We start from the raw sequence: 19,637 nt of genomic DNA on the forward strand, positions 1-19,637 counted from the left end.
GATACCACTGGTCTGGTTTCAGGACCTACACACAGCTCTGCCAGTGTACCTCAGTCCTATTTTGCTGTATCCACGATTTTACAGCTCTACTAATGCACCCCTTACTCCTCTATTATTGATTTCTCTCCTTGATGGTGTCAAGGCTGGTTTCGACACCATATTTAAGCAGGTTCCCCCCCCCCCCCCCCCCCCCCCCCCACACACACACAGATTCTTGACTTGCCACACCCACCCACCTGCCTGCCCCCTTACCTTCCTTTGTGAGTCAGTCCCTCGGTCTGTGATCTCCTCTCCTGGTCCTGTGTTGCCAGGACCTGGATGATTGCATTAATGCAATATCGCATTATTGCAATCATCCGGGTCCCTGCACACATGCAGGAGCAAGAAAGACAGACCTGGAAGAAGCAAGCTTGCTAGTGCCAGGCCCCCCTTTGGAGTCATTGGTGGTCTTGTTTTGCTTTACACGTACTGCTTACATTCTGGACATCCACACATTGAGCTAAATCGCCTATACTTTTTCCTTATAATGTTCTTTTCTTGTTATATATATTTCACAGCACTGTTTCTCTTTTCTGCACTGCTGTTTTCAGTGTCTCTCTTAGTATCTGAGGATCTGAAGGCGACGAAACAGTGTGACAAGGCGGTGGCCGTAGCCAGAAGGTTACTAGGCTGTATAGAGAGAGGTGTGACCAGCAGAAGAAAGGAGGTGTTGATGCCCCTGTACAAGTTGTTGGTGAAGCCCCACCTAGAGTATTGTGTTTAGTTTTGAAGGCCGTATCTTGCTAAGGATGTAAAAAGGTCTTTTTTCTGCCGTCACCTAATATGTTTGTTATGCTTAACATTTTGCATCCTTCCGTTTCAATCACTTTGTACTACAATAGCACCTCATTCATAGAATATTTTTCTCCTGGATCACTTATATAAACTGTTACGTTTTTATGCCATTCTTTATTCTTCATTTATTCTTTTTCGTCATACTCTTTTTAACACACAGGTGTACATGCAACATTATCTCTTAATTCATTTAACACGCTGTATTTCTCTCTTTTTTTTATATACACTGCGTTAATTACCCCGTTGAAAATTTTACAACAGGGGTTTTATACCATACGTTTAGTGAACATCTGAAATCAAATAATGTACTTTTAGCGTATGTATTATGTATAGACTCATCTCTTATATATGTTTTGTTATATATATTTGTCATTTTATATATATATCTGTATGTATTAGTTCCATTTATATTATGTTTGTTTTTAGACCCCTGAGGTAGGCACTAAGCTGAAAAATGATGCCGTGTTGGGTGCTCTTCAGAATAAAGTCTTTTATCTCCAATTCGTCATCCTGGTGTTTCTCTGGAAGTGCCCTGCTGGCTACACTGCTCTTCTTTGGGGTCTTTCTACATGTAGAGGGGCATAATCGAAAGGGACGCCCAAGTTTTCATGAGGACGTCCTTGCAGAACGTCATGATCCAGGGGCGGGGAACCCCGTATTTTCGAAACAAGATGGATGTCCATCTTTTGTTTCGCTAGTACAGTCAGGGACATCCAAATCATCAAATGTGGTCGTCCCTAGATTTAGTCATTTCTGATTTTCGGCGATAATGGTAACCAAGGACGTCCATCTCAGAAACGACCAAATCCAAGCCTTTTGGTCGTGGGAGGAGCCAGCATTCGTACTGCATTGGTCCCCCTGACATGCCAGGACACCATCGAGGCACCCTAGGGGGCACTTACCGTGTGTGCTGAGCCCCCCCCAACCCCTCCCCAAATCCCACTACCCACAACTGTACACCACTACCATAGCCCTTACAGGTAAAGGGGGCACCTAGATGTAGGTACAGTGGGTTTGTGGTGGGTTTTGTAGGGCTCGCTGTTTCCTCCACAAACGTAACAGGTAGGGGGGGTGGGATGGGGCTGGGTCCGCCTGCCTGAAATGCACTGCACCCACTAAAACTGCTCCAGGGACCTGCATACTGTTGTGATGGACCTGAGTATGACATCTGAGGCTGGCAATCAATATTTTGAAAGTTGTTTTTTGAGGGTGGGAGGTGGTTAGTGACCACTGGGGGAGTAAGGGGAGGACATCCCCGATTCCCTCCGGTGGTCATCTGGTCATTTCGGGCACCTTTTTGTGGCTTGGTCATAAGAAAAACAAGACCAGGTAAAGTCGTCCAAGTGTTCGTCAGGGATGTCCTTTTTATTCCATTATGGGTCGAGGACGTCCAAGTGCAAGGCAAGCCCAAGTCCCCCTTTGCTATGCCTCCGACACGTCCCCGTGAACTTTGGCTGTCCCTGCAATGGAAATGCAGTTGCGGACGTCCAAAATCGGCTTTCGATTATACTGATTTGGACACCCATACTACTTTTTGTGTCGAAAGACGGGCGTCCTTCCCTTTCGAAAATGAGCCCGGTAGTGAGCTACAGTCTTCTGCTTCTCCCCTCTTTTTCCCAAATCACCGTTATTTGAAGAGATCCACAAACTTCAAAGCATACACAGCACAAGACAAAAATGCAAGCAGTGTAAATAAGGACTAAAGAATAAAAACTTATTTTTCAAGATCACTTTTTAAATAAGCCGGTAGTTCTCTGTCCATTGTAGTCGGCAAAATATCTCTTGGGTCTCCTCCCTTTACAGCAGACAGTATTGTTGTGAGTTCCAGAGTTATCAGCTAGATTCAAGTCACAAGAACTACAATGTTATAGATCAGCATTTGTCAACTAGTGTGCCGTGGCTAGTCTGCAGGTGTGCCACGGAACTCTCAGTGGCTGTGGTGCATGGAAGGGATCTCCAAGCCCCACCAGCTGAAGCTGTCCCTGAAGGTGCCCAGGAGCTCCTAAGCACAGCTTGGCAGTCAGCAGATGCTTCTTCAGCCACCGATGCTCAGTTTTCACATATGCACATAGTACCAGCATCGGGGACCTCCAAAAATAGTTTTTTTTTTCTCAGTGTCAAGGCAACTGAAGTGTCAGCCAAAGCTGTTATTGAAGCGTTTTTCTCCTGCAGTTGTCTGCTGGGTTTTTCTTCCTGTTTTTTTTTTCTCATTTCTTAGGAGCTCTTAAATATTTATCTTGCCTTTATCAAATACATAAGTACATAGGTATTGCCATATTGGTCCATCAAGCCCAACATCCTGTTTTCAACAGTGGCCAATCCAAGTCAAAAATACCTGGCAAGATCCCAAAAAAGTACAAAACATTCTATACTATGTAAGCCGCATTGAACCTGCTTTGAGTGGGAAAGCGCGGGGTACAAATGTAATTAATAATAATAATACTGCTTATCACAGAAATAGTGGATTTTCCCCAAGTCCATTAAATAATGGTCTATGGACTTTTCCTTTAGGAAGCCAACCAAACCTTTTTTAAATTCCGCTAAGCTAACTGCCTTTACCACATTCTCTGGCAAAGAATAGTAGATTTTCCCCAAGTCCATTTATTAATTGTCTATGGACTTTTCCTTTAGGAAGCCGTCCAAACCTTTTTTAAACTCCGCTAAGCTAACTGCCTTTACCACATTCTCTGACAACGAATTCCAGAATTTAATTACATGTTGAGTGAAGAAACATTTTCTCTGATTCGTTTTAAATTTACTACATTCTAGTTTCATCGCATGCCCCCTAGTCCTAGTATTTTTGGAAAGCGTAAACAGACGTTTCACATCTCCCCGTTCAACTCTACTCATTATTTAATAGACCTCTATCATATCTCCCCTCAGCCGCCTTTTCTCCAAGCTGAAGAGCCCTAGCCACTTTAGCCTTTCCTCATAGGGAAGTCGCCTCATCCCCTTTATCATTTTCATCGCCCTTCTCTGTTGCTTTTCTAATTCCACTATATCTTTTTTGAGTATATTATAGACTAGTGTTTTTTTTTAAGTTAGGTGTGTTAGGGAGGGAACAACTCAAGGCAGGGCAAGAAAGGGGTGGAGAGGACTCAATTTCCCCAAATCAATTTTGAACTCCACTGAAAATGCCTGGTTAGCACCCAGCGTTCTGGGGGCAGAGTCAGCACTTAGCCGATTTTCAGCACTTAACCAGCTAAAATAACCACATAAAATGCAGTCCTATCTTTTTGCAGTTCTTCATAGCTGGTTAAGTACCAATTATCACACACAGCTGGCTGTTTTTTTCCAGCTCTGTATACCCAGAAATTCAATGCCGGAGCCCAGACATGGCCCACTACTGAATTTCTGAGCATAATGCCAGCAGCAATCAACAAAACACTGATTGCCACCAGCTGAATACTGGGTCCATCATCTTTGCTGGTAGACCTCCCACGGTGTTTTACTTATCACACTGGTATCAGTAACTATTTCTACTACTACTACTACTTAACATTTCTAAAGCGCTACTAGGGTTACGCAGCGCTGTACAATTTAACATAGAGGGACGGTCCCTGCTCAAGGAGCTTACAATCTAAGAGACAAGTGAACGGACAGTCTGATAGGGGCGGTCAAATTGGGGCAGTCTGGATTTAGTGAACGGTAAGAGTTAGGTGCCGAATGCAGCATTGAAGAGGTGGGTTTTAAGCAAAGACTTGAAGATGGGCAGGGAGGGGGCTTGGCGTAAGGGCTCAGGAAGGTTGTTCCAAGCATAGGGTGAGGCGAGGCAGAATGAGCGGAGCCTGGAGTTGGCGGTGTTGGAGAAGGGTACAGAGAGGAGGGATTTGTCCTGTGAACGGAGGTTACGGGCGGGAACATAGGGGGAGATGAGGGAAGAGAGGTAGTGAGGGGCAGCAGACTGAATGCATTTCTAGGTAAGAAGGAGAAGCTTGAATTGAATGCGGTATCTGATTGGAAGCTAGTGAAGTGACCTGAGGAGAGGGGTGATATGAGTAAATCGGTTTTGGCGGAATATATCTGGGCATATCTGGGTTCTTCATTCACTTCTGAATGAGGTGGTCTCAACTCAGTACATGTTGTGTGGGATCTTTAATTTTTGCATTATATTTAGCTCTGATATTGTTAGCATATATGTGTATAAAAATAGCCTTAGCTGCTTTTCTTTGTCTTTTATATGAAGCCCTTCCTATGGATCCTCCTTAGGGAACAAAAGAACATAAAAGTTGCCATACTGGGTCAGAACAAATGTCCATTGTCCAGTATCCTGTTTCAAAAAGTAGCCAAACCAGGTCACAAATATCTGGCATGATCCCAAAAAGTTAACAGATTCCATGTTGCTTTCCCCAGATTTACTTTGTTAATAATGGTTTATAGACATTTCCTCAAGGAACTTGTCCAAAACTTTTTAAATCCCAGCAGGGCCGGTCTTAGCAAATAAGGGGCCCTGTGCAGACCAGTTCAGTGGGGGCCCCTGCCCCTACCTAGCCCTGCCCCTTGTTGACAAGATGTGTTTTAAAATATTTTATTTCAAATAAAGACAAATCAAGCAAAACATGTACAGAAAAACTAATTCAAATAAACACAATGCTATCATAGGAAACCTTTGAGTTTGCATGTAAGGACTGGATAAATGAATTAAAACAAATGCCCTTAATATGTAATACTTGGTAGCAATAATGAAACAGTGATTGAACATTCACATAGCAAGCAGTCTGAGCCAACAGATTTATTTTCCACTGAACATAATTAAAATTGTGTAAACTTGGCGGTTAATAGTGTGCTGAACTGGACAATGTTGGCACATTTAGACTGACTCTGGACAGTTCTGCATGAAGGAAACCCTTCCCTCAGTATTCAATACCTTCTCTGTGAAATAGTAGTAATAAAAAAGGCAAGTGCATTTTTATAATATACCACTGCATTCCACAAAACAAAAGGTGCAAGTTCCCACATGCCATGTTTTTGTTTTGATGTAAGCACAGGAATAAAAAAAAAAAGATGTTTAGATGCTCCCAGGTCTCAACCTAATTAATGATTTTTTTAAACTGTACTTATAAATAGTGAGTCTGATTGTTAAGCACCTGATACTCATAAGGTTTGTTTTGGTGGCCCTTTACTAGGTGAAAACATCAGAATAGAGTGAGTCGCTATAACCAGCCCCTCCAAATGACACGATTAAGATTTAGAATTAATTAGATGAAGCCAATACTTCCTCTGTGTACACCCGTATGCTACACAAGCCGGCATCTTTGAAAATATAAGTGAGGTCCAATAAAAATGCTACGAACAATAAAGAATGACAGTGTGGCTAGAGCAGCTCAATAGATTTGCTTGCTTTGTTCGGGTATGGGGATTGAGGGGTGCACGGAGGGAGAGGGAAAGGGAGGACCAACATCATGGGCTTCAGCGGCCGTCTCTACACTAACCACCTTCAGCTCTCTCCTACCTGATCCCTTAGCTCCGGATCGCAACACAGCCGCCTCTTCAATTTTCCAGGATGCCAGCAGCGTGAGTGAGGTAAGCACACTGCCTTAGGCGGCCCCGGAAGCTCACCCTCTGTGCAGCGTCCCACCTATGTGGGACAGGAAATTACAGCAGAGAGAAGCTTCTGGGCTGCCGAAGGCAGTGGGTTTTACTTCACTCACGCTTGCCGGCAGCCCAGAAAATGAAGAAGGCAGCGCTGCAGGGAGCCGAACGGGAGTAGGAGAGAGCAGACCAAGGCGGTTAGATTGAGAACAGGAGGACAGCAATGACGGCTGAAGCAGGGAGCGGGAAAGAGATGCTAAGGCTGCCGCTGGGCCCCTGGGAGCACTAGGATCTGTTCAACCTATGAAGAAAGACTAAGGAGGCTAGGCTTTTCAGCTTGGAGAAGAGACGGCTGAGAGGAGACATGATAGAGGTATATAAATAATGAGTGGAGTGGAACAGGTGGATGTGAAGCGTCTGTTCACGCTTTCCAAAAATACTAGGACTAGGGGGCATGCGATGAAACTACAGTGTAGTAAATTTTAAACAAATCGGATAAAATTTTTCTTCACCCAACGCGTAATTACACTCTGGAATTCATTTGCCAGAGAACGTGGTGAAGGCGGTAAGCTTGACAGAGTTTTAAAAGGGGTAGACGGTTTCCTAAAGGACAAGTCCATAAACCGCTACTAAATGGACTTGGGAAAAATCCACAATTCCAGGAATAACATGTATAGAATGTTTGTCCGTTTGGGAAGATTGCCAGGTGCCCTTGGCCTGGATTGGCCGCTGTCGTGGACAGGATGCTGGGCTCGATGGACCCTTGGTCTTTCCCAGTGTGGCATATACTTATGTACTTATGGCCGCCCCTGTCGCCTCTGCCTAAGACCGGCCCTACTGACTGCTTCTACCACATCCTCCAACAACAAATTCCAGAGCTTAATAACTATGTGTTGAATGAAAAAAATATTTCCCAATTTCTTAACTGTGCTTAGAAACTACATGGCATGTCCCCTAGTCTTTCTACCTGTTTGTAACACTAAATAGCCAACTCTTGTTTAACCATTACATTAGATAGTCTGTTTTATTCTTCCCAATATTGGTTTGCTTTTTTGGCCACTGCTGCATACTGAGCAGAAGTTTCAACATACAGTCTATGATAATGCCTAGATTCCATTTTCTGGGTAGGACTCTAAAGTGGAGCCAAGCATCTCTGTAGATCTAGTTTGGATTATTTTTCCCTATGTGAATCACTTCGCACTTGTCAGACTTGCTTTGGAAAATGCTGGGACACAGTGGACCTCGGTACATTCTCTGGATTCTTCAGTAGGAAAGAAACAAAGACTGAGAGCCCTTGGACAATTATGATCCTCCAAAAATGTACTGTTTCAATCCAATAAAAGTTTATGATGCAAAATGTTTGAAAATACTTCAAGAATTGGGCGCACCAGTCACAAATTGAAAGTTCTTTGGGTCCGTGGCCTCAAAGCCTCCCTAGTAACAAAGGTGAGATTTTATGTTGCTTTCCCAGACTCTCCCTTTATACCTAAAATCTCTGAATGAATCTTTTCTCTTCTGATTAGAAAGCGAAGGTATTCTTCGAGGAGAGAAGGCTTTATATTCTCACAAGTGGGTGATGCCGATCTATACGCCTGGTCTGGCATTTACCATAGCTAATGAGAGCTTTCTAGTGCACGAGGCGCACTCCACCACGAGTGCCTTCCCGCCCACCGCAAGAATGCAGTCTCCTCAGTTTAATACTATAGCAAAAAATAAACTAAAAATAACAAAGGAGACAACTCCAAGGGGAAGTGGGACTGTGAGAATATAAAGTCTGCTGTCCTCAGAGAACACCTGCTATAGGTAAGTATCTTCACTTTCTCCGAGGACAAGCAGGCTTATATATTCTCACAAGTGGGGAATCCCTAGCGTCCAGGCTCACCAAAAACTTAAAACATTGGTCAATTGGGTCTGGCAATGGCGAGGCCTACCTTATATTAACCTGAAACTATACACAATCTGAATGAGCATGCAGCTGGAACAGGAATAAACGGGCCTAGGAGGGCGAAGTTGAATTGTAGACCCCAAACAGATTCTGCAACACTGTCTGTCCAAACCGACTGTCGCGTCGGGTATCCTGCTCAAGGCAACAGTGTGATGTGAATGTGCACTGAAGACCACGTCGCAGCCTTGCAAATTTCTTCATTGGAGGCTGACTGTAATGGGCTACCGACACGGCCATGGATCTGACATTATGAGCCGTGACATGACCCCCAAGGCTAGCCCAGCCTGGGCATAAGTGAAGGAAATGCAATCTACCAGCCACATTGAAATTGTGCGTTTCCCGATGGCGACCCCATCCTGTTGGGATAAAAGAAACAAATAGTTGGGCGCACTGTCTGAGGGGACTTCTCCGCTCCATGTAGTAGGCCTATGCTCTCTTGAAATCCAAGGTGTGACAGTGCTTTCACCAGGATGGGCATGAGGTGGTGAAAGAATGTTGGCAAGACAATCGACTGGTTCAGACGGAACTTCCAACACAACTTTCGGCAGGAACTTGGGATGCATGCGGAAGACTACTCTGTTGTGATGAAAACTTAGTATAAGGTGCATCCACCACTAAGGCCTGAACCTCACTGACCCTACGAGCTGATAGTAACAGCCACCAAGAAAATGACCTTACAGGTCACGTACTTAAGACAGCAGAAACTCAGTTTCTCCCTTATATGGTGTATAGCCCCACCCAGCGCATCCAGGATACACTGAGCAGGGATGGGCACCACCATTTGCAGCGTCGCAGGAAGAGGAGGGAGGCAGGCTACCCCTCCCTCCTCCAACACACAAGGTAGGGGGACCGGACCCCCATGGACCCCTCGCTAGGGGACTAGGGGGGCTGGAGACCCACTGGATCTCCAGCCCTCCATGAACCTGGGGGGGGGGGGGATCGTCGGGGGGGGGACCAGAGATCCAGCGGACCTCCAGCCCCCCTGTCGCTAGTGTGGGGGGGGGTTGGTTGGTCACCCACTAGGGGGGCTGGATCATCGGGGGGGACTGGAGGTCCAGCGGACCTCTAGACCCCCTGTCACTGGGGGGGGGGGAGGTTGGTTGTCCACCTGGGGGGAGATCCTCTGGGGGGACCGGAAGTCCGCCAGACCTCCAGCCCCCATTGCTCGGGGCAGGGGTAGTTGGGACCTGGTGGTCCCATGGACCTCCAGCCCCTGTGTTTGACTGGTTTGGGCTTTTGAAAGCCCAGACCTGTCAAACAAGTGCGGGAGGACTGTGCTGAGCGCATGCTCAGGCACAATTCTCCCACACTTCTACCCCATGATCAGAGATAATTGCATGCTTAAATTTGCATGCAATTATCTCTGATCATTGGTGCGGTAAAGCTCCGCGCTGTTCCAGCGCTATTTTAGAGCGCTGTTTTGGAACAGCGTGGGGCTTTTGATCATCTGCTTGTTAAAGACTTTTAATAACTGAAAGGGATCACAAACACAGTGGGTGGAGTATTACAATGTTTATTCGATGCTGTACAACCTCAGGACGAAAATACAAGTACACAATCCTTTAACCGAAATCCTTAGCACCAGGCACGTTTCAGAATTTTTCAGATTTCAGAATGGGTATGTTAAAGTCAGAAAAAGAGAGACCATAAAATTACCATCATACTTTTTTATTTCAAAGTAAAACATTCAGTAAAACATTAAACACAAACATGCTCAAAGCAATTCTAGATGAGCGTCATCTCAGGTCAGCCAGCCATATGCAGATGGAACTGGAGAAGTACTCTCAAATATAAACAGGCTCAAACTAAGCTTAACATGCATCATCAGTTTGTGCCAAGCAATTCTTAATGCTGATTTAGTTACATATTTCCAAGCATTAGCAAGTGCATAAATGGCAGCCTTGAGACTAAACCTTTTGAGGAAGTCTTGGATTTGTATGCCTCTGTTCAGAAGAGTCTTTATACTTGCAGACTCATTTTCGAAAGAGAAGGGCGTCCAAAAAGCGACTCAAAAGGCACATGGGCGTCCCCGTGAAAGGTCACCCAAATCCAATAATTGAAACAGGATCGTAAGGGCATCCTCAGCGCGAGGACGCCCATCTATGGTCGTCCCCACAGGGGGCATGTTATGGGCGGCGTTACGAGATGGGTGCCCCCAGCGTATAACGGCTAGCGAAATGGTTTCACATGGGTGGGAACATGGGCTTCCTTAGTTAGACCTTAAATAAAAGCGACCAGGGTAAGAGGGAAGTCGTCTTTAGACCCATTAGCGATTTTGTGAAGTTGGAGAGTGGGGGCGAGAGCGTTGTTGGGAGAGAAAGCTGTTGGAGGAAGAGGAGAGGCACCGCAGGAGTGCAGAGGACACAGTGGCTACAGCACAGAGGTGTGGGAAGGAGATATGCAGAGTTTGGTGATGGGAAAAAAGGAGGGAGTGGGGAAGGCCCCCAAAGCTGTGAAACAGTGGTAACCTACACACACATTGCTGGAAATCCTCCCCCTCCCCCCTGCTACTCCCTGTGTCATGGTCTGTAATGAACAGTGATTTGTATTGCATGTGGTGTTCTCACCCCTTCCCCTACTGAGGAGCACCACACTGTCCCCCACTTGTGTAAAACAGAGTGTAGTGCAGCACAACAGATACCCCAGCTTCCTAATGATCAACCTACCTGAGCCGTCAGGCTGTGCTGATATATCAAGGGACCCAATGCCATGGATCCCCACCTGGGGCAAGAGCCCATGAATGATGCACTCGATGGGTGTCAAGTTAGTGGTGTCATCTGCTGGGGGGTTGGCACCAGCCTTCCTCCTGACATCACGCCTCAGCCGGCGCCATTTCTGTTTGCAGTCTTCCACATCCCTGCCACAGTGGAAGACCGCGTTGAGCCGGTCCCTTACTGCCTCCCATTCTCTCTGCTTCATTGTAGCAGCCAGCCTCTGGCCCTTGGGAGCAAAGATATGCGTCTGCCTCCTCTGTATTTCTTGAACCAGCAGTTCAATTTCTGGGTCACTGAAAATACCCTTGCGGGTGAGTGGTTGCTTTGGTGTCATTGTACCAATGCGATGCGAAGAATCGAAAATACAGAGAAGGGCGCTTAAATACTATCCCAGGGACACCCATGTAAGAACACGATGTGCATCCCTGAGATGGGCGTCCTAGTTTCAAGTGGAGTGGAGTGGAGAAGTGGCCTAGTGGTTGGGGTGGTGGACTTTGGTCCTGAGAAACTGAGTTCGATTCCTGGCACAGGCAGCTCCTTGTGATTCTGGGCAAGTCACTTAACCCTTCATTGCCTACTGCATTGAGTCTGCCATGAGTGGGAAAGCACAGGGTACAAATGTAACAAAAATAAAATTATTGACAATATCCCTAAACGTCCCCAGCTGATTTGGGCTTCCTCATTTCGATTATATGTAGGGAACTATGGACGTCCCCAGCTGCTCGGTGTTTGGGCGTCCTCATTCGATTATGGGTGATAATGATTAAAGTCCCCAGCTGCTCTTCCCATTTGGAAGTTTGTATTCCCTTATTGGCGCCTCTTTAAAACGGCTTTCCTCTGTGCTTGCACTAGAGGTTTTTCTTTAGATTATGGGTAGTATTTCAAAGCATTTAGCTTCAGTTATAGTAAACCTTGTTTTTGCCACTGTATTCTTTTGTATACCTGTTTGTTTTTGGGTTTTTTTTTTTTTTTTTTGGGGGGGGGGGGACATTTTGGCCAATTCTTGAAAGATAACTGGTGTGTGGGCTTTGTTTCAGACTGGGTGTTAGCTGGTAGCTTAGCATATACTTTGCATTTTCTACATCTGACCAACTCTCCATTCTTACCCTCCAGGAGCTCCCTCACTGGCCCCATTCTCTCTGTCCTTTTTTGAAGAAGGCAGCCTCTGGTCCCTTGGAGCCAACAGATTCTTGCACCACAAGTTCAAGGTAAGCTCATACCTCTCAGCCACCTCTTCCCTTTCTGCTATGTAGGTGCTAAATTGAGAATTGCACAGGGACAGAAATCTTACCCATCCCTGCCTGTTCCTGCTGGAACCTTACCCGTCCCCACCCATACCCACTGGAATCTTACCCATCCCCACCTATCCCGCAAAAATGTAACCCATCCCAACCCGTCCCCGTAAGAATTAATGGTACATAAAAGAAAATTCCAGTCAGCTCCCTCAGTCTCTCTCTGGATTTGAGCCACAGCACTGTAGGCAAGGAAGGAATGGAAGTTGAAACTTGGAACACTCTGGTGTGCACATGTAAGATTTGTCTCTGATTTACTGGCACTGTGTGCTGAGAGGTCACCACATGCATGCGCCAGTAGGTCAGGTGACATCCGATGCTCATGCCTGTATCAGAGCTGAGGTCTGCGCATCAGCCCAGGAGCAAAGAGGATTAATTGTAACACAGTAAGTGGCAGCAAATAAAGACCTGATCGATCCATCCAGTCTGCCCAATAGTCACACTCATCAATTCATGATGAAATCAACAAGTGTGATATTATATACTTGATTATGGTCTTTCTTTCGTGTTTCTGGAACATAGACCATAGAAGTCTATCTGGCCCTATTCCTATGTTCCAACTGCTGGAGCTGTCGTTGAAGCCCACTCCAGTCTATTCGTCTTCTCATTTGTGGGACACAGACCATAAAATCTGTCCAGCACTGTCCTTCTGTTCCAGCCACTGACGTAGCTGTCTAAGCCCTTTCCAGCCCACCCTAAACCAGACTGCCATATATTAGACACAGACCATACAAGTTTGCCCGGTATCGGCCCTAGTAATCACAGCCAGAGTCGCCATCTAAGCGTCACTTCACACATCCACCACACATGCAGCCATTTAAGGTTAGGTTTTTTATAACTTCCATTTTCTAATAGAGATCCTCTGTGTTCATCCCACGCCTTTTTGAATTCCATCATTATTTGTGTCTCTACCACCTCCTTAATGGAAGACTTTACCATTTGTGTTGTTAAAGCAAGGAGGAGGAAGAGGAGGAGGAGACAGCACTCAAAGACACTTGGTACTCGGTAGATGAGAGGCTGGTGAAGGTGCAGCTTACACTTACACGGGAACCCCACAGAACTGCTTCCATCCCCGCGGGAACCCCACAGGGAGTTCCATCCCTGCGGGAATCCCACAGAACTGCTTCCATTCTCGTGCAGCTCTCTAGTGCTAAAAAAAATACTTCTTGCATCTTGCAGAACAGCTGGTAAAGAAGATTGCAAGAGACAGCAGTGAACTGTAATACACTGGACTCTGAGAGCCATGAAAGTTTCTACCCAATTCATTGTACAGATGTCTTGTTCTCTATTGGACACACTCAGTAGTGGCTGCCTGTGGGGTGGGGAGGGGGAGGAGAAGAGGCCCTGAGAATGGATGTGTGCGTCCCTCATGGTCAAGAGCTCCTCATTCTATGTTCTCTGCATTTAAATCTTACCTCTATTTTTCACCAGGTTCACGGGTATCCACAGCAGGTAGTTTTTCTCCCGCTTTCCACCTCATATGTCTCCCCCGCTAGGTTCATCCTTCTTTATGTGGTGAACCCCAGTCCCCTTTTATGAAGTGCCCACTCATTCTCAAGGTTGTTGGGGGTGGAGGGGGGGAAGCATATATGCACTGAATGTCTTTTCCACATTTTTCAACACAGTCCTACAATCCATAGTTATGGAACAACACATTTTCTAAATTCTATCCTGCAAACAGATAAGTGCTCGACTTTGCTTTGTTCAAATATAACTGCTTACAACATTTTAAAGAATCGATTAAGATTATAAATGAAGGAAAGAATGGTTTCTAAATAAAACAGAAACCACTGAATTCTCAAAAAGGAAAGCATTGAAGTTGGTAAAAAAATCACAAAACAAAGTTAGAATACAATTTTAAGTAAAGGTGAAATTAAAAATTAAAATTAAAATAATTGATAAAAACGAGGTTTTTAAGACCAGTGATGAACACCACGCACCTTGTTAAAGCCGCCGAAAATCACAAGTAAGCGGTTGGGCGTTTTGAGGTCTTTTCCTCGGTCTCATATATAAATTACTGGATTCCTATCTATAGTTGTTTGGTAACCTTGTGTGTTGGAGTCCTTGATTTCTTCCTCTTATTAATTGTCTACTGTGCACAAAGTAGAGACACACACCCTGTTATATGAAAAAAATATCCAACGTGTATTTAACAAAAAAAATAGAACTATGTACAATTCCCCCCCCCCCCCAAGTCCTTCAAGGGAGGCCACGTCCTCGTCCCTGCAAGGCGTTGTGCAGCAGGCTAACGGGCAGCACCAGGAGCAGCCTCTGCGCCCTGAAGTGCTGCTCATTAGCTTACCACATTGCCGACACCTCCAGCCTCATTGCTGACATCTCCAGCCTCATCGCTGACACCTCCTGCAGCAACTGGTTTTGACTATTCACCAGTTGCTGCAGGAGGCGCAGTACTGGGGCTGGTGATGGGGCTGGTGCTGGGGATGGTTTGGAGAGGGCTGGAGGCAGGGGTGTGCTGGTAAATTGTTAACAGGGGGCTCTCTCTCGCCAGCAAAGTAAAAGAGAATTCAGGAGGGGCCCAAGCCCACATTTTGGGATCCATTTGTTAAAGTAGCCATGGAGAACCGGCTCCCAAAATTCTTAAAAACTTAACAAACGGCTCTCGAGAGCCTGTGAGAGCTTGCTCCAGCACACCACTGGCTGGAGGTGTTGGGCCCTCCTCCTCAAGGGGAGGCATGTCATGCCAGGGGTCGTCCTCCTCCTCTTCCTGCTCCTCTTCCTCCTGCTGCTGGCGCCCTGTGTATGTAAAAGGATTGTCCTTGAGATCAACACATTCAATATGGCTTGCATAGCGCAGGAGCTGTCTGGCTGGCATGAGGCAAGAATGGGGAAGGTGGGGTCAGTGGTGAGCCCTGGGCTAGACACATGGGGTTTGAGATGCATGAGATGACATGACAGGGAACCCCTGGAAGCTGGTCTGAAAAAGAAGTACACTATAAGATGTGTTGGTAGGGAACACTCATTCCTCAGCAGCATGTTAGCATTTTGAGTTGTGACTATGGTAGGATGACCATTTTTTTGGTGGGGGGGGGGGGGGGGGAAGCACTATTTCTTTACATTACCTTCAAATCATGCTATGACATCCACTAAGAGCAGTACATCAGGCAAGAATACCATGAAACAGTATCCACCCAGAAAGGGGGATACAGAAGTGAGGCATGTCATCTCATTCATCTCAGAGGAGGTTAGTTGGAAATTACAGTCACACTCATGGGAGGGTAGCTGCAACCTCAAGCCTTGATCTGGGATAGAGCTGTTATGACTTACTATTTGCCTATTAGCCACGTGGAAACTGAACATGAAATTTGCATTATTAAATAACTACATTTACAAAGGACTACAAGTGCCCTGTTTATAATACATCGAGCCCTGAGGTGCCGTCGCACGCTCCTAATTATATCAGGGTGGTCCCGCCGTATGCGCCGGAACCGGCGTCTCAGGGACTCCAGGTCCCTCCTAATGCCAAAACGTCTGTAAGATACAAGTTTGTACACCAGGAGTCAGGGGATTGCCCTTCTTGCCTTCTCAACATAAAATTATTTGGAAGCCACATTGTAGAGACACACAACACTGACGATGGGGGGGGGGGGGGGGGGGGGGGGGGGGGAACATGACATTGGTACAGGTGATGTCATTGAGGTGGACATGAGGACAGAGAGTACGTTTGTGTGCAGTTATTGTTGGGAGTGAGAATGTTTTTCCTTTCTAATACATTGATTCTATTATTGAATGTGGGTGTGCACATTACTGATTACCCTTGAATGCAGACTATAGTTAGTGCTTACATGCTGAGGGAGCTCTTTTATGTGTAGCTACAGGAGGGGGACCTGACAGACCAGGACCGGGGGGGGGGGGGGGGGGGGGGAAACAAACAGTTACCTTTGTGATATGACTCCAGGCTCTTATCGAGACAGTTCTGGGCAGCAGGTGGTGGTGGTACACAAATAGTACCCACTGGTGCCTTAGGCACAGCTCAAAGATTTTCCGCGAGGCTGAAATTAGGCTCCCGGCGCACAGACATGTTTGTCAGGGAATAACCATTGGAAAACGTGCATCGCCTTATATGGACGCCCATGCGTGATAGACGTCCTTACATGCACAGTTCCATATATGGATGACCATCCCATATATGGACGGGTCAGCACGTGGATGTCATGGCACATATAATGGGTCCGCACGTGGACACCGTCACGCATGGACATCCATGACATAAATGGACCATCGTCATGCGTGTGGAGTCTTATCTGGATGAGTATGTGTTCACACATGCGGAACCTTCCTTATATGGATCATTATCAAGTGTGCGAGCCTCTTCATATATCCAAATAAATATGTATGTTCCTTATATTTCCCATAGCTCCATGTTCCGCAAGTAGAGTGCATGTAGTTGCGGACATCCAGGTATGGGAAATATAAAAAAAATTCATAGTAATAACGTTTCTCACAGAACTGCCGAAGGACGTCCCTATTACAGGCCCACCGGTGGGCCTAGTAAGATGGACATCCTTCGGCAGTTCTGTGAGAAACACGTCCTTGTTACTTTACTTTACACTTATGAATGTTCCTTATATTTCCCATATCTGGATGTCTGCAACTACATGCACTGTACTTGCAGAAGAACCAGGTACATCAGAGAAGTCCAAATAATAGTAATAACGACGTCTTTCTCGTAGAACCGGCAAAGGACGTTGATATGACAAATTGACAAGTACAGTGAATGTTTTAGGGACGTCCTTTTGAGGTTCTGGAAGATGGGCGTCCTTTTTACTATACTTTGGGCGTCCCTGATTTGGGCGTTTCGCACTGCGATAATGGAATGTCTAAGGACGTCCATACTATTTTTCGATTATACCTACCTCATTTTGGCCGACTTCGCAAGGATGCCCTAATTCATACTTGGACAACCTTTCGAAAATGACCCTCTTGGTGTTCATGGAGCATAAAATTCCTTAGTCACAAGGCTGTAGTAAAGATGTCACGGGGGGGGGGGGGGACCATTATTTTTCACAAGAAGTTCTAGAAGGGGATGTGTGGGACAGTTGTCTAGAACCAATAAAACATTACAGTTTTCTTCCAGTTCAGCTTCTCTAAGATGAGATGTTGCTGCTGGTACAAAGTAGTATTGGACTAATCAGTAAACATTTCTCTGGTTATCCATGCTTTCTTGTTAGCATAATAATCCACAGGTAGATGGCGTACACCTTATAAACATCTCAGATGTAGGCTTTTTCCAATCACTGCCAACTTTAATTTATGTGTGCCTGCAGCTTTGGTACAAGCAAGAACAGTCACTCTTTCCTTTGCATCCTTGAAACCTGATGGTGCTCGTTCATTAACTGTTAATGTTTTCTAGGGACATAGCGCCAGTAGAGAGCTGTTTCATCAGCATTGTAAATTTGTTCAGGACTAAGGTTTTCATCAGATATCATCTTGGCAAATTTGTCAATGTAGTTTTCAGTGGCCTCATAATCAGCAGAAGCTTTTTCACCACACATTTTTGAGATATTTAACACCATGACTCTTCTTAAATTTCTGCAACCAACCTTCTGAATATCCACACTTGCCTTCATTGTTCAGTTCTTCATGGTATTTTCTAGCTTGTTTCATGACCATCAAACCAGTCGATGGCATATGTTTCCTTCTTTGTTGTTGAACCCGCTCAAATAGAACACTGTCCAGATGTTCATTTTTTGCCCTGTACGATGTTTTTCTATTTTTCATTAATTTCCAGCCATCACTGCCACTGTAAAACTTCAACAACTTATCTTTCTGTTTGTTTAAGTCATACATGGTTGTAGTTCCCATAACGTAATCTTCAATTAAACCCTGCACAGATACACCATGATCAAGCTTCTGCAATAACTCTACTTTCTGTACTATCAAAAGTGACAGAAGCTTCCTTTTTAGCTATCCTGAGGGGAATCGTCAGCTTTTTTTTTTACATTTTCACAGTCCTCAACAAGCAGCATAGGCATACCTGACTTGTAGAAGCACTGAGAAAAGGAGAAATGCAACTCACCTGCATGGTTTAGCGTTTGTCTTGTCACGGTACTTCCAGCACCAAGACTTTTGGTTTTTGGAGCTTTTCACCAGTTTTTCAAATTTCAGAAAGGATTGTCAAAACAGTACTTGTTTTGCACTTAAGTTCAGTAAACAGAGTTGAAGCACCCCATATCTATCTCTGAGTTACCTTTTTGAGGGATTCCTACACCAGGGCCTTGAAGGGAAATCCCTTCCCCCTGAAGAAAGCCTGCTCCCTGGGAGAAGAGTGTGCATGCTGTAAGCAAAGTGAAGAGAGGATCAGTATTCTGTGGGGACCCTGGGGTGAGAATCCAGCTATGGATCACCCACAACTGAGACATCCCCCTTTACATATATATTTCCACCAAGGTACACAGTTCATTCACGTATAAAACAAAATAAGAAACAGAACCATTTAAATTTTGGCAAAAGCTGTTTAGTTTCTACATCCTTCAAATAAAACCATACATAGGTGATTCTCTCTATAAAACCACGCACAGACCACTGTAGCTAGGATTCCAGCTTGCATTATATGTAGAACTCAGAAAATGATTACGTCTGATAGCAAGTGATTATACCATAATGATAACAATATAGCTTGTTGTGCATCATCAACACATCCCATATTTAAAGGATAAGGCTCACAAACCTTTTGCACTTCTGCTCTGCCTTTTGTTCTGAAAAACAAGGAAAAAAAGGACTCATTACTTAATGAGGATATTTTTCAAATACATTTACCTGTGTGAATGGCTATTTACATGCATCAATATGCTGACTGAAAAATGCCCAAGCTGTGCGTGGATAAAAGTATGAATGTTGTTCCATAATACATGGATTTTTTTAACTGCACTGGAAGTGTTCCTGCGGCTGTGTTAGATCAAAGGAGACAACGCACACAAGACCCTATATACTAAACTGCAAACTGACTACACCAAAGTGCACTGTGTGAAAACGCCAGACATGCAAAAATTGCCAACATCTGGGCATCTTGTGCAATTTCTTGTGCAAAGCAAATTTTTGCATTAATGAGCTGTTTGATGCAAAATTATGCAACGCAGTTCTTTAATTTTAAAAAAATGCGAAAAATTAACTACAGTTCATGAGCAGGAGCAGGAGAATAATTTTAGTTAATTTTTCAATTTTTTTTAGAAGTCTTTGAAGAACACTGTGATAGTGTTGAGATGTTTGCCTTTCGTAGACTTGTAACTGGTCGTTTAAATTAAGATATGAGATGCTGTCTCTTGCGATGTCTTTAAATACACGGATGTATTTAAAGACATC

General features: G+C 45.0%; 1 protein-coding gene across 1 annotated transcript in view; it reads right to left on the minus strand.

Annotated features, from left to right (window-relative positions):
- The window catches only part of CCDC170 (coiled-coil domain containing 170), a 164,292-nt gene that overhangs the window by 125,546 nt on the left and 19,109 nt on the right, over positions 1-19,637 (minus strand). The window contains exon 3 of the mRNA XM_030198473.1: positions 19,006-19,033. Within this exon, the coding sequence (XP_030054333.1) occupies positions 19,006-19,033 (28 nt within the window). The remainder of the gene's footprint in view (positions 1-19,005; positions 19,034-19,637) is intronic.

Source organism: Microcaecilia unicolor, chromosome 3, assembly GCF_901765095.1.
Source record: "Microcaecilia unicolor chromosome 3, aMicUni1.1, whole genome shotgun sequence".
NCBI classification, from domain to species: Eukaryota; Metazoa; Chordata; class Amphibia; order Gymnophiona; family Siphonopidae; genus Microcaecilia; species Microcaecilia unicolor.